The sequence below is a fragment of the Zosterops lateralis genome (assembly GCF_965231275.1).
Source record: "Zosterops lateralis genome assembly, chromosome: 2".
Classification (NCBI taxonomy): Eukaryota; Metazoa; Chordata; class Aves; order Passeriformes; family Zosteropidae; genus Zosterops; species Zosterops lateralis.
Genome location: NC_139763.1, coordinates 67,423,329 through 67,450,910, shown reverse-complemented (window position 1 = coordinate 67,450,910; position 27,582 = coordinate 67,423,329). Strand labels below are relative to the sequence as shown.

At 34.4% G+C, this 27,582-nt stretch overlaps 1 protein-coding gene across 1 annotated transcript in view; it reads left to right on the top strand.

The window, feature by feature from the left end:
* Positions 1-27,582, top strand: part of NBEA (neurobeachin) — a 453,768-nt gene that overhangs the window by 328,601 nt on the left and 97,585 nt on the right. The window contains exon 41 of the mRNA XM_083884753.1: positions 26,872-26,989. Coding sequence (XP_083740879.1) covers positions 26,872-26,989 — 118 coding nt within the window. The remainder of the gene's footprint in view (positions 1-26,871; positions 26,990-27,582) is intronic.

Here is a 27,582-nt window from a genome sequence, read left to right as displayed (position 1 = left end):
TCCTGGTAGTCTATTGTTATTGGACAAATGACTGGGAAGAGATGAAGTTAGAAATCTCTTGAGCATTCATTATTTTTGATGAGATGACAACTACCCCAGTTCCTTGTTCTCGCTACTCATGCTGCTGTTTCCTGGTATTTTTCAAAAAACTTTTTTTTTTTTTTTTTTTTTTTTTTTTTTTTTTTTTTTTTTTCGTGCTAAGTGTATGATACAGTGGGAACTTTTTTTTTTTAAATATCAGTAGTTAGCAAGCTTTCGATAATCAGATGTGTGTATACAGGACTACAAACATTCTATTGCGTTTTCTACAATAACAAGTAATCTAAAAATGGTGCCGTTTTACTTATGCAATTTTTAACTACGATTAGGTTTTCCTAATGAATTATTTATAAAAATTGTCAAAAATTAAAGAGAAAGCCATAAGACACTCTTTTCTATACAAGATTGTTCTTAATGACAAGAAAAATTCTCCTGCTAATCAGTGTTTAGACGTGCAGGATATTGCTGGAGAACTGTTGCAATGTCTCTTTAGCAAATGCTTTGTGCTGCTACATACAAAGTAACGATTTATCTAAAAATAACACTTTCATTGTTCCTCCCCCCCTAAACCCATTAATAGGTACTTTAGTATCATGCGAGTTTTCATAGTTTAATCCCTTTTCAAAAGCTTTTCAGAATAAAAGCTCTAAATGGTCCTCAGTATTAATTTGATGTGACTTCTGTACAATATGGTTTGAAACTCTCAGAAGCACATTTTTACAGCTTACCCCTTTTCACTAGATCAGTGTGTGGAAAATACCAGCTAAATGTTTCATGGAGTCTGTGCTGTAAGCCTTTTTTGTTGTCTTGCAGATGCTGTAGCCTTCTAGTGATTTTTATTTAGCACCATCATTATTAGATAATACTTAAACCAGATCAAAAACTCTACATTGATTGTTGCTCATTGAATTAAAATTTTAGGAAATGCCCCTTAAAAGATATTTTAAAAAAAATTTTGACCTATCTCTGGAATCTCATTTGTTGAGAATTTACCTTCAACAATAATCTGTGCATAATAAATGGTGATTGCATTTAATGTAGTCTGCTTTTGTAGTCAATAAGATCTTTGCTTACATTTAGACAGGAATAGCTGGCTATAGGGTTTTGGACACCCATAAATAATTACATTTTTAAAATGTTCAGCTCCCAGTGAAATATTAATATGATGTGTCTAATGAAAGTAATAAGAAATAATTTAAAACTTGTTCTGTCAACCTTTATCAAAATGGAAAAGTATTTTCAGTTTGGACTGCAGTGGGCACGGTGACTGATGAAATAAAATTCTTGAATATTCAATTTTTTTTGTAAAGTGTGTGGTGATTTTGTTTCCTCAAAACCACTGCCTAATTTTTCAATAAGGGGGTTCAAATAGTAACAAATAGAGTGTGGGCATGTATTTTGTTTAGCCTTTTTTTTTTTTTTCCTTTGTCATCCCATATTTTAAGGCTCTTGCATAAATTAGTATCATGAATTAAGTCAATGTGAATTGTATGATAAAAGCTTGTTTGAAGATATTTGGGCTTTTTTGAGCTCTAGATAGCCAAGAGGATCAGGATAATATGAGATTCCAAATGCCACGGATTTTGGTTCTTTATTACTTGGTTTCTTTAGTTTGAGGAGAACACAGTCACTTGAATATAGAAACATTCATTCCAAATACTGTATGCCATGCCTGGGTAAAATAGGGTGTCAAAATAGTTTAATATTAAAGAAAGCTTCTGTCACTGATTTATAATATGTTGTCTTCCTGAAAGACCAGTATGGGTATCTGGTCAGCACATACCACCTTATTGTTTTCTAAACCTGGTTATCTTCAGAATGGTACTTAATTTTATAATTTAAGCATCCTGCCTCAAAATATTCTCTTTACAAAATTTTAACAAACTCAAATGAAAAATAGTAGTGGTTATGAAATTAATTGCTTTAATATGAAACCTATTTTATCAGCTTCTTGACAAGCTGAAAAGTGCTTTATTCATTCTTCAAAATTAGACTAGTGAACACCTTCATCTCTGCTGAGTAAAAGTCCTGTTTGGCTTCATGGTAGATTCTTTTATTATAGTTTTTCTTATATGCTTTAGAGTAGGGAAAAGGATAAGATTTCAAAGCTGCAATTACAGAATTCACAGGTTGAAGGAAAAGTGAGTTTATGATTGGTGAACATTGCAGTCATTAGTTCCTATTTATCTTCCAGAGAACACAATGGTAGAAAAAAATAAATTAATTTCATTACTTCAGTAGGATGTTTTACAAATGTACATATGGACATTTGTATGTAAAGAAGGTATAACCTTTGAGCTCTTGGGAAGTTAGCAGAGAAGGCCTTAATATCACAAACCTTTGACCCTCTCCACCAGGATTTATATAGCTGTAAGAGGAAAGACAGCAGCATGATTTATGCATCCATGTAAGTTTCTAGGAGATCACCCAGTCACCATTTCATGCCAGTGTCACTGAGATCTGAAGATGTGAATGGTAATCAGGCTGTTCAAGCAAAGCCTAAAAATATCTGTCAGGTTGGAATTTTAGATAAACAGGTTTAGAACTTACATAAAGTCAAGAATTAAATATTTCTTCCTTTAAAGTAAGTCTGTGTTCCATAAATTCAAAAAAGCAATGAAGCTTTAAGGGCTGCTGATCTAAACTTTGAGATTTCATGCATTGGTACATACGTTTTAACTGCTATTTAGTGTTATACAAATGTTTTCCTCACTTTAAAAATTATATTTTTTACTATTTCTGTGTTGGTGCAAAACATAACGTCTATCATATAAATCTATCTATATTGAAATATGAAGTTATTTTTCTTGTAAGAAACTCACCAAATACCTTGTTTATTTTGGTTTCGCTTCTTACTTCTAATGTACAAAACTGCTTACTAAACCTAGTTTTACTGTAAAAGTAACTTCATTATAAAACTGATTAGATAGTTATCAAGAGCAGTGTCAGAAGCCAGCTTCTTTCCTTTCAGAAGGGCTATCTGCACTTTTTTGTGTATAATGAATTTAGTTCTATTGAAAGATTCTGGATTGACAGCCCTGAAGACTGAAGTCCTTTATTTATGCATGAGCAGCAACAGTTCTGCCTTTCCCACACTGCCCTCCTGATATGCTTCACCCATGACCTGAAGGATCCCCCTTAAGGGTGACAGCTTAGTGGCCTTCATACCCATTCACTCTCCAATCCTCTGCTGGGAGTGCCAACAGGAATGCCAGGGTGTGGTGCCTTTTTGCTGTGAACATTTGGTAATTGCCTTTCAGGTTGCAGTGGGCATCTCATTTTCCATAGATTATTGAAGAGCAATCCCAGGGTGATAATTCTCAGGCTCTTTGGGTTGATGGCAAAGTAGAAGTCTTCCTTAAGGTAATTAAAGGCAAGACTAGGATTTGGTTCAAGTATTGTATGTAGTCCAGTAAATTAGAGTTAAAGTCTCTAGTCCATTACCAATTTCCTGATTGAGCTAGTCCTCTAGGACTTTTACAGCACTACTAATGTTTTTCAGGCCCTCTTTTTACTCATTGAAAATAAAGAATGCTTTCTGCAAGTACAGGTCACAAATAGCTCAATTTTCTTCTGGCTTACAAATGCAAAGCATAACTAATTTGATAGTGGACTATACGAAGTTTAATTTGACTCGAAAGCCTTGTGGTTTAAATGAGTGTGTTTCTGATCTCATTTATGGTAAACTAATTTTAAATTCCATTTGGGTTATGCTAGATACACATGTGGGCCTAAGCAAACGATTTGGTTCCCTGTGTATCTTACATACTGAATGTAGGTCATTAGTCCTTTCTGAGACATAGGATACAAATGTATATGTAGAATTACAATGATAAGATGGTCTGGTGCTAGCAGAAACTCTTAACCTTTTTCCCTGTAATAAATGTGTTTCTGATGCTTTGTATCAGCGATACATTTATGTACAAAATAATATGTGCCTCTGAGCTGCAATTCAGTTGCCCCTTGTTGCATGTATTTTGAGAAAAATGTATGAGGAGTTTGATTTTATATTGCTAGTTAGTCCAGAAAGTAACACACTTGTCATTAGAAAACAAAAACAAAAACAAAAACAAAAACAAAACAAAACAAAACAAAACAAAACAAAACAAAACAAAAAAAAAAAAAAAAAAGAAAAAAACAAAACCCACCAACAAACCAGCATAAGAAAAAGAAGGAAAAGAGTAGCTGTTGAGTTCTGCTAAATGTGCATATTTTCAGCATTCAGTGGAGTATTGAAATATTCCAAACTCTAAATAAGAATACAGGAGTCTGTGCATATGAACAGCTCCTCATGTGATTTTTTTTAGAATCCATAATGGATAATTTAAATGTTTGCATAAGATATTTCAGTTATATATATATACGCATTAAAGACATTAAATAAAAAACATGATTTTTTTATTTCAGAGCATGAAAATCTACATTGTATACACACAGATACATGCAAAGCCCTCATCATATTGCTAAAGGTTATCCATGGCTCTTGGAGGGGGAAACGCTTCAATTTCAGCCTGATTAATTAATATTGTCGATATTATTGTGTTCTTAATCACCTCTTTTTAAAATAAGCCAAAGTTTAAAATAAAATTATTTTTAAATGGTTTCATATGAGTTTGGAAAATATTTTTCATTCATTTAAAATAATTTAGAATAGCAGTCAATCTATTTATGAAGAAGTTATTCGGGTAGAAAAAAGGAGATGAAAAAACCCAGTTTCAAAGTAATTATCTCAAGGGTTGTAAGCTCCTGAAAAATACATTTCATTTGAGAGCATCACTTTATAAATTTGTTTATAATACTGAATTATTTGTTAGAAAGTATATAATGGTAAAACAGTAATGAAATCACATGGCAGTATTATAGTGATCATAAGTTACTTTTCTCCCCCTGTGCTCATTGTTAAAAATCTGTGGAGATATCTAGGAAAAAAATACTAAAAAAATATTCTCCTCAATTTCTGGACTCTGCATTGCAGGAAGGCAGTAAATGAGAAAAAAAGTAGATTTCAATTTTATATCAAAGAAACCCTTGAGGTGGAAAGTTAGGGAAAGCTGCATTGGTTTGCAGCACACAAAATGTCGCTTGAATTTTGCTGCTCAGTAGTTTGATATACTCATTTGCTGATGCGAAATGACGAGGGCTTAGAAAGCAGGGTTTTGTTTTTTAGCTGTCTGCAGACCTAGTGGGGCCTTACAGAACCCAGTCAGCAGGTCATTAACTCTGGAGAAAACAGCTTGCATTAATATGCTCTAATCCGGTATAATTAGTCAAATTACTGCACGCCGACCGGCTTGTCATGTGTTGTCAGATTTGGCATGCAGGCAGGATCGCCAGGGTCCCTCTGGAATGCCACCCTGGATCAGGGAGAAGGGCTCGTTTGTACTAGTGGATTTCTTGATGAGGAAAGCAAATGAAATCAGCAGCCATAGCCTCACAGAAAAGAAAAGAAAGGGAAAAAAACCCCCCAATGATCAAAAACCCCGATGTGTTATCATTTTGTTGAGAAATAGGGAATTCATGTCATGGGAACCATGCACGGTTGGTACCCACTGTTAGAAATAGGAGCTGTTCAGTTGCCTCTTATAACTTCCATGTATCTAGCAAAACTGGAGATCTGCTGTACTATATAAGATTAGCATTCATAAAAAGATTTAAAATAAATAATTACAAGAGGATCAGCTACAAATTACCTAGCACACTGTGACACAGATTATTGAACTACCAGCATGTGTGGGTGCTGGTGTGTGAATGTGTGTGCTCGTGCGTGTGCGTGTGCCCCTTTTTCCAGTAGGGGAGGAGGCTATTAAACTATAAAAGGGCCATATTAGCATAAATTTACAAGAGCTCTTGTTCTGGCGGCATGATAAAAACCTGTGTTACCTTTGCATTAACACTGAATTGCTTGTTGTGCTTTTGGCAATGACAGATAAGTCAGTGTAATTCCCCATCGCAACGGAAATGATGCTCCAGATTCCAAACGCATCCTGAAGATGTCACTGACAATAATCTTCAAAGAACGGCCAGTGAAAGTGGGCTGTATGTTTGCAGGATGATATACTGCAAATGACAGGAAGAATTATGTGAGTGAAGACGAATCTGTAACATATTATTAAGCAATTTCACGAGAATAACAGGGATAAAAGGATAATGGATGAGGGTGTCATTATTACCTTCATGTAGAGGGAAAGCAAAAGCAAAGGTAGAGAGACAAGATTAATTGAGGAAGGGTGAAGCATTCATTGCTCATCAGCTCTTTTGTACTCTCTGCTCCTGAAATTCTAGACAAAAAAAAAAAAAAAAAAAAAAAAATTGCTCAGGGCTGCATTTTAATGCAGCTGGCAAGCCAGAGCTTGGAAACTGACAGGGCACTTTTTAGTCACCTCCCTGCTTCCATAAACACACAACGGCTATTACTCCTGGAGTCTTCCTGTGATCAGAGCAGTAAACTGGTGGGATGTTCTTTTTTTTTTTTTTTTTTTATCAGAGCTACTCTTTTTAATTGTGCTTCCGAGCTCAGCAGTTTTATCTGTCGATGGTGTGGAACTGAACAGGTCGTTCCCTACACATTGTTTGCATTGCATAGTTGCAAATGGAAGCAGACTGTACATAATAGATGTCAGCAGAGGGGCTTCTTCTGAGTACAAAGGCAAGCTGGGGTGTCCTGTGGCATTAGTGACAACATAAAATTATGTCAAGGCACCGAGGTTTTACAGGTTTTAATATACAAGGTGAAGAAACAGGAAGTCATTTGGCAATTGTGCGGTCCAACCCTGCAGTGTTAACTCAAATATAATTCCTGTTGAAGTCAAGATTTGCTTACTCAGAGAGTTATCACTGGGTCAATAATTTCAATTACCATCCTTATTTTCTATACATTCTCCATGTAGCAGCTGATTTTAGCAGCAGAATATAGCTGATTCTGTAGCATCAGAATATAGATTTTAGAACATGCCATTTGCTTTTCAAAATCTTAATATAAACTACTGTTTTAAATGTCATTACAATATTGTATAGATACAGAATATTTTCGCCTGTTAATGACATTATCTCTGGGTACATTTTAATTTCAAAAAGTAATGTCAAGAGACCTGAATAATTTAGAGCATATAGCTATTTATGTTCAGATTCTGGATTCTGGGAATTTAAGCATTCAAAAATCAAAGTATTGAGCCTTCTTGATTTTATTTTCTGTGTTTATTTAATAATAGTGGTTTATTGAAGTAAATAGTTGTTATTTGTTTTATTTTTCTTAACTGATTAAAATTATTTCAAAGTTTTGACACCAAAAGAAAAGGAAATAATTTAATTTCTCATCTGCTGTCTGTTAGGGATCTTTTTGGTGTAAGGGGGACAGATGAAAACCTCCAGTTTGATAAGAAAGGAAAAAGGGGAGGTAGGGGGGAATTATGCCTCGATTAATTACTGTTTCTAGAAATAAAAATCTGGTTTGATTTCATAAAGTTGTATGTTTCTTAGACTGAACTATTCCCATGAGGTAAAGGGCATATACAGGATTTCAAATAGAATAGCTAAGGTCAACAGCACAGGCCTACTCACTGGCAGAGTCTGGAACTGAGACACTGTGGGAGAAGGATTTTTTCTGTTACCTGTTGTGTAATGGGTTAGGTTGGGAGGGGAATGCACTGTACTATAGTAGATTTATCTATCATTGATAAATACATGTATGAAAAGTGTAGAAAGCAGTTTTGTTTAGCGTTATGCTTTGATGTATTAGCATAAACATGAGAAGGTTGTTTCAGCAGTGTGAATGTTGTGCTGCCCAGGAATTAAATAAGGCTGTGAGAAGCCTCACAGGACCATAGGACTAGTCCGGTTCATTACAAAGATTTGTTTTCATTAATGTGGAGGATCTCAGGCATAGACCTAGCACAGTATCTGTTGTAATAACCGGCTTGAACAGTGCAACTTGGAAACTGGGTCATCCCACATGCAGAAGACATTTCTGTGCTTCATAGGTTCCTTTTTGTGGATTTTACTTTGTCCTAGTGTGTAGTACATTTGCTATATAGAAAAGTCTAAAATTACTGCTGTTATCAATAAATAATTAGCAATAGATGATCAGTGATCATCTGTTGATAATTATATGATCAGATAACCCTTGTGAATTTTTCTATTTATGTTCAATGGAGTTGTTGCTAATGCAAATTCAGACTGCATAATATATCTGACTGAAGATATAATTTTCAGTCTTTTATTTTATATTTTAAATTTAAGTTAAAAAGGTATTGACATATTTTAGTTAGACTACAGTGATAGTGGCTAGACAGTTTAACATCAGTGAAATCTTTTCCCCAAGCACATAGTAAATTTGTGGTTCTATAGGTGGATGCAAGGATTCTGCTTTTAACACCCACCTCTCTTGTCCTGAGAAAAAGAATTCAGTTGGTCCATGCCCTACTTTTCACTTAGCTTGGCCCATTCTCTTCCAGTATTCAGCAGTGTAATGTCTTGCAACAAACTCCTGGAAAACTGACCAAGAATCATGGGAAAAGTGGGAATCTAATTGTGTTGCTCTTGTCCCATCGCTGCTTAGTGTAATGTTTGCTTGACTTTATTGAGCCTATGTGTTATAAGGCAGAAGAGGGTAGAGAGTGAAAGCATTTGGCCTCCAGAGATTTTAATTTACTATGACTAGCAATGCTCAAAAGAGCGCAGCAGATTTCTTCATGACTCTATTTAAACTAAGCCATGAAGAAATGTATTTAGCTTTGCAGGAAAAAAATGCAAACAAAAACAAATTTGCATTTTTTTTCCTTCTACTGTTTCACCTACCAGTCTTTTGAAAATCCTGTACACCTCAATTTTACCATGTCAGCATGTGGCATACGCCTCAGGTGGCTCACAGTCACTGGGGACTTTATGCAAGCAGGAAAGAATCCAGTTTGACAATGAGATTCTTAGATGAGTTTGCTTGACTCATCATTATAAAAGAAATCTCATTCTTTTATGCAGAAATCGTTCATACATGGGCTGAACTAAGCAGGGTGGAACCCACTGACTCTGTAGAACTGTCTTTATAGAAAGTTTTGGACAAGTATCTGAACTGATGTGTTCATACTAAACTGAAGATTAATTGCCCAGGGAATTCCTTTGTGCAGGGAACCAGAGGGATGTTCTGACAAGACACAGTGATGCCTTCATTGTACAGCATCAACCCTTTTCAGAAACATACCTTTCTGTGTATTTACAGGATGCAGCAATACTATAAAAGATCAGGATATTATGGCTGTCTTTAGTCTATCCAATGGCCCATCTCTTTCTTTTGTTGCCTAATCATTTGAAGAGAGGAATGTATTCACTTTCTCTCTCCCTGTTTCGTTGTGTTTAGTGCTGCTCCCTCCACTTTTTAATTATATTTCTCCAATCAGTCTTATTTAATCCAAAGCTGCTGAAATCAGTGGAAGGATGTGGATCAACTTTAGTGGGTTTTGGATAAGACACAGTCCTTGTAAAATCAAGCAGCTCTTCAATTCTCATCAAACCTTTTGCAGTTCAATGTCCATGAAAACCCTTAGATGTTAGTGGGTTCTGGAAGCATGAATGTTCTACCATCCTCATTGAACAGGGTCATTTATCATTGAAGAAAATTCAGACAGTTAAAGAATACAAGTTCCATCTAGCTTGAATTGTGCTACTATTATGTTATTGCTTATACTACCAAGAGTGTTATTTTAAGTATTTGTTGAGATATATAATGTTTCAGTACAATATTTTAATTTCCTACTCCTTGCCCTCTAGTGGACAAAGGAGCTCATTATTGTCAGATCCTGACACATCTGGGAGAATAATTGCCCATAAGCAGGTTTCTCTTCTTTTAAAAAAACTGATATTTTGGGTTCTTTTACTCTGTAGTTGGGATCTATTTAGTTTGTCTGTACTGAGGTGGGAAAATATTACTTTCTGGTGTTATTTGTTGTATGCTTCTGCAAAATTGAAAGAGTTTTAGGAGTATTTTTCTCAGTCTTATAAATTAAGATCTCAGCAGGATCAGACAGACTCTTCTCATATTCTAAATTTTTTAACAATAAGTTTGAAAAGTCGTTTTTGTGGATTCATTCCACTAGAAAATGGCAAAAAGTATTTGAAGTGTTTGGGTTTTTTATAGAACTAGTTGACATTGTCCATTGTGAAAAATTTATAGTTTTTCATAAATATTAAAAATACCTGAAGTTTTCCTGCTGACAGAAAAGTGCTCTCACTAGGTTATTTTTAAAAAAATGCAGTTTGACTCCCTTATTCTCCATGGTAAATATACTACGATGAGGGGATGAGGGGAATGATGAGGGGAACTCATGTCAGTGTTTTACAATTGTGTTGGAAGGTTGAAATAGCCAAAGGGAAGGTAACTGTTTTCATTCACTGAGGCATTTCACAAATTATTGTGGCCTTGTTTTGTTTATGTTTCATAGTCTTTTAAATGAATCATACCATGAGCATTTAAGGATAATTGGTTAATAGCAAGCAGGAGAAATGCATGTATTATTTCTCCTCCTGAAGCAAAAAAGTTGTTTCTTCTCAGCAGTTCCTTGTACATGGGGGAAATTTTCTTTCATGGAACAAGCAAGTAAGGTCACTCTGTAGGTTCGTGATAGTGGGTGCCTGGGTGTCAAAACAAGTTTAGACTTTCTGAAATACTCCCAGATTCTACCTCAACCTTCCAAAGGTAACAGCTGTTAAGAGCACTCGGCATTTTTGAAAACAAATCGAAAAGCAGCATTAATATTTATAATATTTAATGTGTCTTACTTAGATACTGCTTCTGGAATGGCAATATAAAAACTCTCATGTAGTTTCTGTAATGTTAAATTTTAAAATTATTTCTAGTAATTTGTGTAAAATGGATTGCTCTGTCAGCAATGCTGACACAGCTCATTCAATTAATTTGGTGAGATGGCATAAAAATAAATGTAGGAAAAAATTTCTTCCAGTGCAGGCTTCCTCCCCCTAATTCTGCTATATCTTCATTTTTCCTAATGATTTTTGGCAGAAGAGGAAGGCAAGTGATTGTGGTAATGTTGCACTGCTCTACATTTTGGAAGCGTGTCCTCAGTCTTGTCTCAGCTTCCTGCTCTACCTTCAAAGGAGAAACACATCTTTTAGCTGACAGTACAGAATGGAAAAATTGCAAATACACAGAGGAAATAATGTTTTTTTTCAGGGGGATTGTATGGTTTTGGCATGTACAAAAATGGTCTAGTACTACTACATTCAAAGAGGATATATAGATTTAAATAACTTTTGTGTGCTTGACAGAGATAGCTAAAAGTGAATATAACACTATCATAAGATGTGGTGATTAACATTAAATTTGGATAGAAGAATCTTGAATGCTTATAATGATAGAAAAAGGTTAATATTTTAAAGTGAGGCTAAAGGTTGACAGGAGAAAAATTGAGTTAGTTTGTGAAAAAGAAATTTGTTTCTTTAAGTGAAAATTGGGGTCAAGAGGCCAGCACTCTCTGCTTCAACATGAATGAAATAAATTAAATAATACCACCATAAAGCAGCAGTGTATAAGCTAATGATTAAATGGTACATGGTGGTTTAGAGAAAGATGCTGTCTATGAGAAAAATATCTGTAGGAATGCTCTTTCAAATCAGTGGGTTTGTTTTGTTTGTTTCCATTGTTCTAAAATGGAACATCCTTTTTTTTTCAGTTGGATGGTTTAAAATTTATGCAGTACCTTTAATCATTAACAAAGGTGATATGCTGATTTACAGAGAAAATTAAAATTTTAATAATTTCATTCTCTCTAGCAGAAATTTCTGGCATTTCATATGGATGTGCTTTTCTGTAGCACTTCATGGCCTAACTGGTAAGAGAGATTAGATGATATTTCACCATCTTAAATCAACAGGAGTTGACTGTGTTTCTTTGGTCCCTGTATATCTGAATAAAGATAAGATATAACATCAATCTGTAACTAGTCATATACCAAAATATACCAGATATAAGAAATCAATCGGTCTCATTTCCCTTCTATGTCTTTGACAGGCAGATCTGTGCAGCTAGCTAGTTTACTATCATTATGTCCAGGATAGCTTACCCTTCATTCTCTAATAATAGGGATATTTTTTCTCCATTCTCTTTAACAAATTAATAAAAATAAAAATTCTTAAAAAAAAAAAAAAAAAAAAAAAAAAAAAAAAAAAAAGTCCTGAACATGTTTCTTATTTCCTGCTCCCTGACAGATTTTTGCTGTCTAGGTAGTTATGTATCTAAATACTAACATTTTTCCTGGCAGTACTTGCTTTTACTGTAACACTTTTCAGATTTTTAAGATGGACAGGGGATTGTAGGATCAATTACATTTGCATTTATACCTATGTTCCTTGCTGAAGTGCATTTATATGTAGACTGGTCACAGGAGATACTTCCATTTGTGTGTATGCAGCAACTCTCTTCTGTCTGACCTTTTTCTCTCAAGTCTGCCGATTGATTATGAATAATGGGTCAGCTCTGCTATGTATCTTCCTGCATGAGTTTGCAGATTGGGTCCCTAATGGGGTGTTTTAGGCTTTGCTGGAAGGCTGAGAATCACCACTTCTCCCTGGCATTGTCAATGGCATCTACATCTGGCATCAGCTTCTTTTTTCTTTTTATCAGTTTTAGCCATAGTCTTTAAATTGTGAAAGAAATTACTCCCCCCCCCTTTTTTTTTTTTTCCATGAAGGTAAGATAATGCCTAGTGGAATACCTAGTACCTCAAAATGGGAAAAAAAAATCTTATTAGTGCTCAGGTTAAAAAAAAAGTTAATGAATCTTACTGATTTGGCCATCCCATTCATAGAGAAGCATCAGGGTGGCTGTGCCTTTAGTCAGCATATATTTTGGCAGCTGAATCTAGATATTACCCTTCCATCTGGGGTCATAGTTTGTCTTAGAAGAGTTATGTATGAATTTTCTCTAAATTGTAGCAGAGGGTCATGAATTAGTGTCTAAATGTAGGCTTGACAAGATTATTATAGTCTGTATTTCATGCCAGAAACAAAGATGAATAGAGATAGCAAGCTTTTAAACAGACTTTCTGACATCTATAATGTCAGCAGAGAGTGAATGAATGGCAGGATGTAATAACAAATCTTCATTTTTTATTATTTTATAGGGATTAAATGGACCTATGCTCATTCATAATTTCTTCCTAAAATAATTACTAACTACTACATGAGTCACTCATTTTCCATCCCAGTTCACTTTCAAATAATGCAAATTGTTTGCTAAGATATACATACACTAAGATACATAACCAGAAGATAAATGTACTCTGAGTTACATTTAGGAGTAGATAGGATACAGGTAATTAATAATTTGTATATTCATCTTAGCTGAATGTTTATTTTTGAAGTAAATTTGTGTCCAGACCTAATAATTTGTTTTAATGTCTTTTGGGGGAACTACTTTTTCAAGTTATTTAAATAATAATTTTCAGCCCTCTTTCTATGGATTTACTGATTATTAGATTTCTGGAGCAGAGATCTATGTTAGCAATTTTTGATTATTAAATTTCTGGAGCGGAAATCTGTGTTGGCAATTTTTGAATGAGAAAGACAGGATGCCTACCAGTACACTACTGCCTGTTCATTATAGCCCTCTTGAAGATACATGTTCAAGGTTTTCCTTTTTGTTTATTCACAGTTTGTGTGCAAATAAGAAAGAACCAACTATGTTGAGGCCATGGGCTCTAACACTTTTGTTTAAATTATTATTCTTATTTATGAATATTCATTCCTATTTCAAGAGCACAAATAATCTTACCATTTTTACTTTGTCAGGTTTTCCCCAAATGAGAACAGAAACCATAGAGTGATGGCTATGAAGAGATATAACATTCAATGAGCCCAATTGTTTAGAAATAAAAAAAACACATACCATAATTCACATGTTTTCATAAATATAGTCCACCAATGGTTGCAGGTAGATTTATGTCTATGTATGTGTTGGGAAAGAATGTGTAAGCATAGTAATAAATGTAGCAAAAACATATCCAGGTGCTGCAAATACCATCTCGTTTTCACATTTTTTTCTAACTGCTGGCATTAATGTCTGTATAGATCTTATTTGTGTTAAAAGAAAGACAGAAACAGTTCCACTAAAGGAAACCAGCAAGCAGTGCTAGTAGCTTTAAAAAGTGTTCCCTGCGCCCACTCCCGTTCCCTGTGCCAAAAAAGGTTTGTAATTGAAACAAAAAGCATTGTTTCAATCCTATTTTTTTCTTTTTTAAAAATTTTTTTTCCTCTTTTTTCTTTTTCCTTGAGCCCTTCCTGTCAGGCTGCAAGCGTGAAAGTTATTTTCTGGTGGCGTGATTAGATTGGGGCTGAACTCTCCAGCTGGCAGCCCTGTCTGTGACTGGCGGCGGCCTGTCCCCAGTGCTTGTCATCTCCTGACATGCCTGACAGGATGGGGACAGCAGCCCCAGACAGGTTCATTAGATGGTGTTTTCTACAGCTGGGCTAAAAATAAAAAAAAATAATAAAAAAAAAAAAAATAAAGTGGGGAGAAAAAAAAAAATAAAAAGGCCATGCTTTGTCAAGGCTCAAGCTGTGGGGGCTTTTCTTGTTGGTTTAAACCAAGGCCTTGTTTTGACAAATTCTGATCTGTGCGGTTTTTAGATTTTCTGACACATTTTTGTTTTCTTCCCCTTTGGCCTGCACTCTTTGCACTCTGCCTTGTTGCTGCTTCAAAATCCTAACGCTGCCTTCCCGGGAGAGCACGGAGAATGCTTGTGGAGGGCTTGGAAGAAAAATAGAGTACTACAGTGAAACAGCAATAAGTGTTCATTTCCATGGTGATCAGCCCAATGGCACAAAAAACAACCTTGGGACTCTCAATAAGCCAATTACAAGAAAGGTTAAGGGGTTTATAGTGCCAGAAACATGCCATCTACATGAGAAAATAGTATCATTACCAGCAATCTATGCTGTTAAATACATTGCTGTCTGGTGCTGCCAGAAACATAAGCTGTTTATGTTATTTTGGGAGTTTTGGAAGCTGCTAGAGTTTTCCAATGGTATTGTCAGGCTTTGGTGCAGTACATCAAAAATCTACATGGTTAGATTATAAAACAGTTAAAACCAGTAATAAAATGGTTTGAAGGCATTACACATATTGGATGAAACAGTGTTAACCAAATGGGTTCAGGCTATGAATTTCCTACAGATTCGTATCAGATTTTCACTTTAGATTTTTATCATAAAGACAAAGGATTTGTACATCATGTATAATTAAAGAATCTTCTATAAAATTTCAGAATACAAAAAGATAATTCCTTATTTTCTTTTTCTGCTGCAATTATAAAATGCAATTTGATGCTTTTAATTTATGAACTGGTGAGTGTGGATTGACTCCAGGGTTATCTGCTGTTTTTCTTCGGGTGTGTCATTTAATTCTGGATATTTTAGGTAGCTACAACATGCTGGAATGTAAAACACTACTAGCTACTGGGGGAAAAAAGGAAAATATTTACTATTTTGCTTACTTTGCCCTTCTTCTTAGGAGTGGGGGGAGTATTACAGCCTTTTATGTTTTCTGCATTTAGCTGCTTGCAGTGTGAGCACTGCGGCTGCAAACCAAGCCCTTCATTCACAGAAATCCTACCACTTACCTTTCCTTTGTATTGTTAGTTACTGCTGCTTTAGTTCATGGTCTCTATGACAACTGTTTAAATTGGGATGGGCAACTGTCATCTGGAGTATTACTGAAAGAAAAGTGTTAGTGAGCACACAGTTCCATAGATAGAGAATTTCAATATAATCCAATTTTAATTGAGCTCCAGAGACTTTGATGTGCTGCCGAAGGTTGGGAGAGAGCTATTCCAGGGAGAAATTAAAGCAGCCCGGCAAGGCTTCACTACTTCAGACTGTCACCATTTTAAATAAGCATTAGCATCAGACTTAACCTTCCCCTATGAAAGATCTCACTTTTTTCCCCCTAGGTTTTTTTTTCTTTTTTTTTTTCCTTCAGTATGTATAAAAAGGCAAAGACACTTTCATCTTTTTATATACATTTCTATATTCCCTTGATTAAGTTTGAAAAGCATTGGACCTGAGACGCATCTGAGGCTGTCTATTGGACCTTGTATTACAGTTCATAGAAAGAAGTCAAAGCAGAGTGGGGATTATTTTGCAACAGTCAAATGCCATGTGTTAAATTTTCTCTCTAAGACTGCTCTCTAAGAGTACTGTCTAAGTGTAACTCATCATTATACGACAAAGTTGAGTGGGGGCTTATTTTAGCTTGGTTTCATCATTAATTCCCTTTAATGTAAATAAAGAAGAGAAAATATTTCACTGTAGATTCTCTGACTGAGAAAACGAGGGTTCTTCTGTAGCTAACTATGTGTCCACTGGCTTAGTGGTTTGTTTTGGTTTTGGTTTTGGGTTTTTTTTTAATTTTTTTTTTTATTTTTTTATTTTATTTTATTGTGGTTGTATGGTTTGCTTCATGCACAACAGACAAAAATAGTCATATAAGAGTTAGAATACCAATTCTCAGACTTTGTTTTTGCACAGCGAGGGAATTAGAAGGTAACTGTAAACTTCTGAACTGTTGAATTAAAACGATTGCTTCATTTAGTTAAACTGTTACAATCCTTCCATACCATTTTCTTTTTCTCGTACAAATGTGTATACATAAAAAACTCAAAAAAAGAAGGAACTTCATAATAATATGTTAAAACTGAGGATCAGTATATTTTCCAATATATTAATTTACATTGGACATGATTTCATGTTCAAGAGCTAAGATACTTTTTTTACATTACTAATTTTCCTGGCTTTGAATTCACCCTCTCCCACACTATTTTTTTTTTTCTTTATATCTGATTTCCTTGGCTTTCAGTGAAAGTGAGGCAAATTTGTGAGATGCTGAGACCACTTTCTGGATGATCTCAGTCCAGATCTCAGCTTCTACTTCAAGCGGTGTCATTAAGGATACTGAGATGCAAGGAAAAGATGCATCTTGGGAAATTGAGTTTATTAAAGATAGATTTTTACATAGGGTGCTTGAATTCTTTAAGAAAAGTGTGATATGCATCAAATCCAAGCTTAATGGCAGTAGAAATAGAACCAATCACAGTACTGACAATAATCTGTCTATCCAAGTTTATTTGATATATTTTCTTTAAAAGTAATTAGCCTGTTCCAAAAAAAAAAAAAAAAAAAAAAAAAAAAAAAAAAAAGTAAATATCTAGTTTCGTTGAAGAATTTGAAATAGTTGGCTGTTTTAATCAATTTATAAATAAATATCTAATTTCTTTCTAAAGCTTGAGTTGAATCCCATTTTATTATTTTTAATTAAATAAAAGTTAAGAAGCAATTAATTGAGGCTGTATGAGAGAACCCTTTTTGACTGAGATTGGCACACTTTTTCATGGTTGCATAGTACCCAGAAGTCCATAAAATTTAAACACCTTCTGTGTCGGAGCAGCTTGTAGTGGATAAAAACTGAGGTACATTCACACAAAGTACCTCTGCATGCTGACAGGTGTTGCAGTAATTTCATACTGGGAACCCAGAGTTCACCACAGGAAAGCCTGTGAGTATGTCCAAATTTATGACATGCAGGTCTGCATTCCAGTTGGCTAGAAATCCAAAGAGGAGGGAACTGTATATCAAATCTGCTTTGTGCAGACGTTGGAAGACTAAATGTGTTCCTCAGAATCCATTTTTAGTATCCAGCTGAGTAGATACTATTAACATTCTTCATAGTTTTCATGAGGATTTTTGGAGTAGGATTATCCCCCCCCTAAATATTTTAATTATCTATAAATTTGACATTTAAATTGTTGAAATTTAAAAAGTTGATGGTTAGGTATGGGAAAGGAGACATAGAATATACAGAATACACATACAAAATAAATAAAAGGGTAAATCTGGCTCCATTCATTGAAAGAAATATAAAAATCATTTATGGAGTTTAAATACATAGCTTACATTTGATGCATGTCAATATTTGCAGTTTTTATATTTTGTGTGGAGTTATTTACCAGTGCTTAGTTATGATACATGATAAAAATATGTTCTCTAAAACAAGTGCAGAATGAATAAATACTTTTCCTGTAATATTAGAGCAAAATAAGTATAAAGTGCACACTAATTAAATTATTGTTGAGTAACAGCAGGCAGTTTGCAAACACTCTGAGTTAAAATTCTCAGAAGAAACTTTGCTATTCTTTCTTTGCACAGAGTTAGTAATGTTAGATAACATTCGCTATACAATACTGAAAAGTACAGCAGAATTTTGGTTGCTATTGGAGCTGTGGATTAGATTTTTCCCTTTTTCAGTCCTATAGTCTCTTTTCTTCTCCAGCAGTGCAAAACAAACTTATCTTAAGCACTTTTTTAGTGGATAAATAACAAATCAGTTGGTATTGCAATATATTATGAAGATGAAGATACTTTGATGTATGTTCAGCATTATTCTCAGGCTGTGTAATTGTACTTTGGGGCCTTAGAAGTTGACATAACATAGAGTAGCCCTGAAACGACTTTAAATTCAGACTCCAAACAAACTGATTTCCAGGGGTCACTGGTGCTCCATACCCAACACTTCATGGCACAGCTGAGTGTCCAGACACAGTCCTGTGCTCTGGGGTGACCCTGCTTGGGCAGAAAGGTTGGAACAGGCAACCCACTATGGTCTCTTCCAACCTGACCCATTCTGTGATTCTTTGAGTTGAGCTGTAGAATTTTGAGTTTATTGAGGATTTTGCTTGACTGTTACAAATCATATTGCAGGAATTTTGGGGATGGTGAGGGTGTTGTAGATGCACAATATATATCATTGAATAAACTAATATATTTCTTTTTGCATATAAAATTTAGTTTAAAATCTATTGCTAAAATTTCAGGAGTAAAATATGCTCTGATTTTATTCCTAAATATTTGGATTAGTAAAACAGCTTTTGTATATGAAGTTGAAAACAAAATATTACTAGCTTTTGATCAATTTTATATCGGAAGAGATATTAGGAACATAAAAAAATTAAGCCTGGTAGTAGAAAAAAGTTGTATTCCAGTGATTTTTATAGATCTTAAATCATGTGCATTCTGCACTGAATAAATCAGATGCAAAACTGTTAAAATACAAGATGCTTCCACATATCTTCTGTATGACATTAAGTTCACATCTGTAAAAAGAGGAACATACAACTGTCTTTTACTGTCATTTGTTAGGAAATGGGTAATGTTTTACAAAACCCTATATTTACTCTTTTTCTAAGACTGTTATTATAATGTTAAGTTATTATAATGTTAAGAATTTGTGGTATGGTACATTTGAGTATTTATGCATTTTTTTATTGCATTGATCTTTTAAATAAATACACGCAAGTTCTAGGGGAAAAAAAACCAACTAAACAAAACACCCAGAGAATTTTACTATGGCTTTATTCTTGGGAAAGAACACATCACATATTTTGGGATACCTTTCTATTTTTTTTTTTTTTTTTTTTTTTTTTTTTTTTTTTTTTTTTTTTCTTCTGCTGCAACTTTCCTCAGCTAGAACTCACACAAATTCTGTGAAATCTACCAATAATACAGGTTTAATAAAGCTGCATTTTTTGTCAAAGAACTATTTATTGAATAACTATCCTGCTTTGGTTTCAACTTGCAAGCATTTCTTAACACTGTATTCTCCTTGAATTTGTAAATATTAAAAGACCTTTCTTTCAATTGCCTTGCTTTTGCTGAGGAGAATGGACCATTTGAGAGAAAAAGAAGCTCTCCCTTTTTATTAATTAAAAAAAAAAGTCTGGTTTTGCTCAGATCATATCAATTTTATGTCTTTTTTGGCATGCTCACTAAACTGTAATTTGTGTGGTTCTAATTGAATTAATTTGATTGCATTTCACTGCTGGGGCAGAATTGCTCAGAGCAATTTGAGTCTGAGATCACTACTCCCCAGTCTGGATTGATCTTTGAGCACGAAATGTAGAGTGAGAATGGAAACAGTTCTGTTAACATTTCTCACTGGATTTGAGCCTGACATCCCATTGTTGCCAAAGTCAACAAAAAATAATTTTAAACCTTGTGAGGTAACTGAAACAATCTGCTTCAATCCAGTGGCTACCAGAACTAATTGTGAGATTTTTGCCCCATTATTTGTTTCTTTGGCCTCTGTGTTTTGACTTGGGCTGTGCTCTAATATGGCTTTTTGTGGCATTAGAATGTATTTGCCTTCTGCTTCTCCACATGTGATGTTGCCCCAGCCAGCACCATCAGCTTTATTTGTGGTTTTAAAATTCTTAAATCAGTCAAGCCTCTGCTTAAAACAGTAATTTTTGAATATGTTTGAAAGTAGAGCCTAAAAAAGGCCTCTGCCTACCTTTTCTAAGGTGACAATATCTAAATCTTCTACCTCTTCCTGATGCTGTTCTTCCCAAGAATGTCAGTCTATTGCTGGCATTTCAGGAGTTGCCTAAACTGACAATCTGTTTTCATGCTGCATAGAAAGGAAACTGTGCAAAGGCACAGAGATCAAAATTATTAATAAAATAATTATTATTCAGAATTTTGTTTGCAGTTATCCTTACATCTAAAACTATGCACTGGTGTTTCACAAATGCAGTGTTAGAAATGGTCTATTTAGAATACATAAGATATCGGAGTAGAGTTTGGCTTTTTACTCTAATTACTTTGCTGCAACTACTTCTCAAAATATCCCAATATTCTTTCCATTCCTTGCCTAAAACACAAAATCATAACATGCTAAACCATTTTGCTTATGAAAAGAGGAAAATGGCCTTCAAGTGGACCAACTTCAAATAATTTTTCAGATGACTGCAAATGAATGTGGGAATAAGAGCATCTGTTGCTTTAAGCTGAGTGGGCATTGTTTTAATGGATAATGAAGCGGGTATGCTGACCAGAGAAATCAAATTTAGAAAAGGTTTCGATGAACAGAACCTCATGTTTCAAGACAAGGGGCCTCTTGAAAGTTTGAAAAAACATTGGAAGTAGAAGTATAAGCTGAGAATATTTGGCAAGGAAATAAAGTCCAAAACCACAAAAATAATATCTGCATTTTTTAGATCCCTGAAGAGGAGGAGAAAAATGAAACAGGAGTGCCAAAATTTATTTTAAAAAAAAATCCTAAAAAAGATTTTTAAAACTGATGTGAATTGAGAAATTCTAATGGCACAAAATACTCAGCTCATCCAGCATAACATTACAAGAGCTACTTGGAGAAAAGCTTTTAAGGCTTACAAATAAATAAACATTTTACGCAGAAGCATGTTGTAAAGAAGGGAGAAAGAGACCTTAATGCAAAGGGAAAGTGAGAACATTTTACTAGACCAAAATGTGCAAAGAAAAAACAATAGCAGTATTTTGGTGAGATTTTAGAAGTATTTAATATGATTATGGGATTTGAGGCCAAGATGTTCTTACAGTCACCTAAATGTATAAAAAAGTAGTAAGAAGTCAATGAAATATTAGGACATTAAATTTATTGGAATTGTCCTTACTGTCTATTTACATTCTCTGTTTCCTATAATAGAAAAGCAAACTACAAGGCATTTCATTATTTGAACTTACCTGATCTTGAATTTTCCTAATAAATACAACCATTTGTAACACTTGTCTATCTTGACATGATATATCCCTTCTTGTAGTGTATACTAATTTTTCCTGCTACATCTAAAAGTTGATCATACTCAGTACTTCATCAAACATTTTGAAATTATAAAATGCTTACTCAATATGCTACTTCATAAACCCTAGGAGTGGGATTCCATGCCATCAATGTCTGTCATCTCAATCTGTATTTAGGGTACATGAAACAATCCTGCAGTCTGCCATGTGCCTATAGTGAACTCTGTGTTAGATTATTCTGGAGGCTTTTGTAACAGCCAATTGTCTTAACCTGTGAGGACCTGCATTCAGAATTTCACATTTTCCTTGTAGCAAATTGCAATGCTAGGCAGCTCTTGAAAAAGAGAAATCCAAATCCCTAATGTGAGAGAATGATTTTCCATAATCAATTTCATAAGTTTTTAACCTCTAAAAGCACACAGTGATGCCAAACTATTTTCTAAATGCCTCTTTTGTACCTGGGCTAGGTGCATAACTGCGGTTCTGTGGCTGGCTGTAGATGGCACTCTGATGAAATAACCAAGCACTGTGATTCATTTTTGTGAAGTCCTCCATGTTTTCTCCACCATGGAGCGTGTTCAGCAAAGGGCGACAGAGATTGTGAAAGGACTAGAGAACATTGCTTGAGGGAAAGAGCTGAGGGAGCTGGGAGTGTTTATCCTGGAGAAAAGGAGGCTCAAGAGGAACCGTACCACTCTCTACAACTCCCTGAATGGAGAGTGTAGTGAGATGTGGGCCAGTCTCCTACCATACCTACAGTGAGAGGACCAGAGGAAATGTCCTGAAACTGAGACAAGGAAAATTCAGATTAGATATTAAGAAGAGCTTTTTCATGTTTCTTTCACTGTTCATCAAACAAACCCACAAAAAGATCGAAAAATATATTACACATTAATGGTACATGCATTTTTTACTAGATATAAGCAAAGCTTGAAAAATGTTACAAGTATCAATCAACACTTTCATTGAGAAATTAGGTTAGAATTAAAATATCCTGAATTAGAAATGTGGTTTCAAAAGACAAATGATGAACTTCCACTGAAAACAGTGGATTCATTTCACATACATAGTCATTAATGAATCACCCCAAAAAGCTATTTTAAAAAAAGGGAATATGTAAAAATTTTTGCAAGAGAAAGCAAAAGTGATCGTTCTTGCCAAAAAGTTAATGACTGAAAATATATAGGATTGTACAGGCTGTTTTCCTTGATTTCTTTATAGCACCTGATTTTGTGATTACTTGAATTCCAGAAACAGTAATCAAAAGAAAAGGGTCAAAATATCCTTTTGCATGCTGTGTCTGGTGCTATGAGATACCAAAAAATAGTATAAAGCAGCAAAAATAAGCCTCAGTACTTAAGTGTTTCTTCTGTGGAGATAATCTACCAGGGATTCACATAAAAGGGACACTAGTGTTTCTGGTCTTCTTGTTAGTGCAAAATTCCAGCTGTTAATTAAAAATTCATTATCAATAATTTAATAACTACTGAAGAATGTTTATGATTAAAAATGCATTGATTCTTAATTGAAAAAAAATCTTGATTACATTAGACATAAAATTAAAATAATGAAGCCTTCATATCTGATCCAAGGAGGAAAGCACTTCAGTAATGGTTCTGCTCCCCTTCTCTAGAGCTTTCCGTCTGCATCCCATGCTGCTTTAGTAACCTAATCTAAATAAGTGTCACCAAGAGAAGTTTTTCCATATTACAGAATCTTGAGTTTCAGAGACTTCTCATTCCCTTGTTAGGTGAGAGCTTCATCTTGCTTCAATGAATTCTAGCAAATTGGTATCTTTAAAACATACGCATATTCCTAAGTGAAAAGGTTTTACAAGAAGAAATGAGTTTTAAACCAAACAGCTGCAGCTGATAATAAAATTGAAAAGTGTGTTTAGTTCCTACGTAGATATTGGCTGGTTGTTTTTATTTTAATAAAATCAGATTATCTGAAATATATCTAGAATTCTGGGCTTAGTCATGATTTTTCAACTATTAAAACATGCCTAGGCAGGAAGTCTTCACAAATGTTTTTAGGAGAAAAACTCATAAAACTATCAAAATAAGGAGTACTGACTTTAAGCATAAACAACAGTATTGGAACACATGGAAATTTTTCCTTCAGATTACTTAGTAACATAAATTCAGTATATTAGCATGGTGAAATGGTTATTTCCACATTTTTATGAATAATAAAACATACAATACATACAGACTGTAAAATATATGAAGTAACCAGGACTTCATTCATGTCCAAAGAGAAAGTAAAATGCTAAAAATCATCCTGGAAGAACAAAAAAAAAAGGTATATAAGTTGTTTAAATGGTTCAAATTCAGAAAAATAAAAATTATTTTGATTTGGTTGTTATAACAGCAATAACAAAGAATCCTGCTACAATGTCAGTAATATCTGCAGTAAATTGTAGATATCTAATAATAGGAGCTTTAATGCATCACATGAAAATGATGTAAGATGAATGTTATGGAGGATGGAAAAACTGGGTAGTATATCTTGGACAGGAAAATGTTATAACCAAAATACTGAAATAATTCAGATGATTTGATAATAGCATGATAATCTGATATTTGTAGGACTAATAGACAGTTAGGAAGAGTGTAATTGAGGACATTAATTGAATTATAGACTCCTTTCTTTCCTCTGATTTCCTATTCCATTCAACTGTTTTACTGGCGTGCTATCATATGTCATTCATTTCATAGTGGGTTGAATGTACCTCTGTGTAGTTGCAATTGCTTTATACTTAATTAAAGAAGAGTAGGAAGTAAAAGGCAAGTAGTGTATGATTGGTGTTCAATGTGCTTTTAGTGTTTATGTGTAATACCTAAGCATAAATGTATTAATATGAATCCTTTATATGTTAATATCTAGAATATAGTTAGTAATAAACATTTCTCTTTACAACCCCCCCAACAAAAAAAAAAAAAAAAAAAAAAAAAAAAAAAAAAAACCAAACAAAAAAAAACCCCTAGAAATATTTTTGACAAAGGGAGTGGTTTCCTGAAGCATGGTGCTCTGTCAAGGAGCTAATTCTTTGGCAAATTTACTGGCTGCTGTAGATCTGGATACAGCTGTATACATTCCAAACTCCTCCCTCCAAGAGACCATTCTCATATTTTAGCTTGTTAAATGTGAGTGATTTCCTCAGAATTTCCTCTCTTTAATTAAAAAACCCGTGTATTTACAAAAAACATGTATCAGATAGCAGCAGAATACATTCAAAGAAGGAGAGTGCTTCAATCTTCATAGTCATTGTTCTCATCCACCTGAATGTCACATACAGGATACCAGCAGTATCCTAGCATCTGATTTCAATGAAAGAAAATAATGGAAAATTCAGTTTATTTAGCTTATCAAAGAGAGGGCTAAGCAGTAAGTGGATCCAGTCTGTAAGTACCAACACAAGGAAAAGTTACCTGATACTAGAAAACTCACAGACGAAAGTGTCACAAGATCTATCAAAGTAAAAATAAGATGCAGATTTTTAACCACTGCAAGAATTTAGCATTTCAGGAAGCATTCCACAGCTGACCTGTGACTGAATGGAGGGAGCACATAGTCTCTTGCACATGTCTGGGTGACCTCCTAAGAATCAAGCTCCTTCCCTGCTTCCAAGCTGTGTTTAACTAGTGTGGAAAGCTAAAGAGAATGAAACAGTGTCATTAGCCACAGTGTTGGTCTAAGAGTTCTGTCTGTAACTTACTCTCATCTAAACAATACAGGGGAACACTGCTCCTCTGACTGGTTTCTATTGAGGATAGAACTAACATTTAAACTCTTTTCTGTGTGCTGAAGCACTTTTGTGTTGCTGTTATTACCATCTTCTCTGAAATAGACTCATCATGGTTATGAGAAAAAGGTTGTACACCAAGCGCACAAACTTAAATTAGCTTTTTCATATAAGGAGAGATGTTACTAACTTGAAGCTGCATCAGTGAAAAGATTGAAGAAATACAATTTTCATTTCCTCAAGCATGAAGGATCACTGACAGCAGCAGCATATGGTCTCCCTAACATTTTCCTATTCAGAAGCTGGCAGAGGTCATGGTTATGGAAAGTAAAGACCTCAGACGAGTGAGTAAAGCCCTGTGAGCTGGTGTACGACAGTTTTTAAGTACCTAATGGAGAACAGAGAAATTCAGTCTCTTCAGTTCCTTTAGGGAAGGTGTTCACTATATTTCTTTGTTTCACTGAGGCTGCAAGTCTCTCAGTGGCTGCAGCCTAGGTAAAGGCCCTGTCTACAGAGCCAGGGAAATGCAAGTAGGTGTGGTGAGGATCCTCATTCCAAACTCCCCCTAGGAGTGCCATGGCAGAGCCCACCTCAGCAGAGGTGCAGGGCTGAAGGGAGCCTTCCAGCTGATAAAAAGAATTGGAAAAAGATTGTTTTATACAGATGAGACAAGTTAATAAAAATGACATCTAATTAAATTGTGTCTTTTTTGTCAATTTTTTGAACATCCAGAATACCAAAAGAAAAGTGAAAAAGATTATTTGATATTAATATCTAGTTTTATATTAATACACTCAATTGAGAAAATTTAAAACAGAAAAAGTAGTGTTAATTTTAAACTATTTTATTTTAAAATATTTTCACATTAATTTTAAAATGCAAAATTAAAATTATAAATTTTTGTCCATGGTTTGGGATATTTGATATATCTAACTTCAGAAAAATTATTACAGTGACATACTAGTTTTGCTAATTTTTCTACATATTAGTGGAGTGAGAGGACTTGTAATTTATGGCCCTGAAGGGGATGTGAATCAAAGTTATATAGTTTTGGTTGTACTTTGCACAAGGCAGCCTCAGAAATAAATATGGTATCTGATAGATAACTGACAACTGTGTCATGCACACTGTTGGAAGAAGCTGTAGCTAAACATAATTCCAAATGTGTCTGTTTCCCTGTACTTGTTTGTAGAGTTGGGGTTTTTGGTGTTTTTGAGGTAATTAATTCGATGCAACACATGAGAAATAAATCTCAGGAGTATGAGATTACGGAAATTACTGATATTCTTCTAACAGCATGTACTTCTTTTTTTTTGCATTTCTTAAAAACATTCAAGTTCATTTTAAGCCACTGTTTTTAAGTGTTAAAAAGACTCAACTAACTTAATTGATGGATAAAATTTCCTCTGTTCTTATACAATATTTTATTGAAAAATTCCTGCTAATAACTATTACTTTGACTTTCTTTAAAGGTGCTTGCCTATACTGAAGGCCTTCATGGAAAATGGATGTTCAGCGAGATTCGAGCTGTTTTTTCAAGACGTTATCTTCTCCAGAACACAGCTCTGGAAGTATTTATGGCAAACAGAAGTAGGTCATAGCTTATATTTGTTGCATAAAATTGTGCTAGGGGTTATTTTGTGTTTTACTTATTAGTCTTAAAGTTAAAACTCTGTGCTTCCTTTGATAAAGTGCTGTTCTATAATGCTTACTCTTGTTGGTATTCAGTGCAAATTATATTAACATCAATCAACATAAATCAATCTCCCTGCTTTCTGTGCAGCACTGAGATTTATTTACAGAACCAGATCATTGCCATTGGTAAAATCTTCAAATGTTGGATGGGAAATTGGCTTTTTTCTATTGTCTCACCCTTCTCATCAATTGTCTGTAAATATTTTAGAGAAACATATAAAAGGATAATTCACTTTCTCTTTGTAAAATGAATTCAAGTTTTAAAGTACCAGAGCAATAAATGGATCCACTCAGTTTTCTGTATGTGTTACTCTGAATCACAATTCATTGGCTGGTGAGGTGTATAAGTGGTCTTTTACCCTCAGGAACTCTGATTTAAGTTTTGATTTCAGCTGGAGAGGGAATTAAACAGTTCCTTGTTCCTGGGTGTTTTAAGGCACTAGTCAGAAGAGCAAATGCCATGCCAAATACTGAACAGCTTCTCAGCC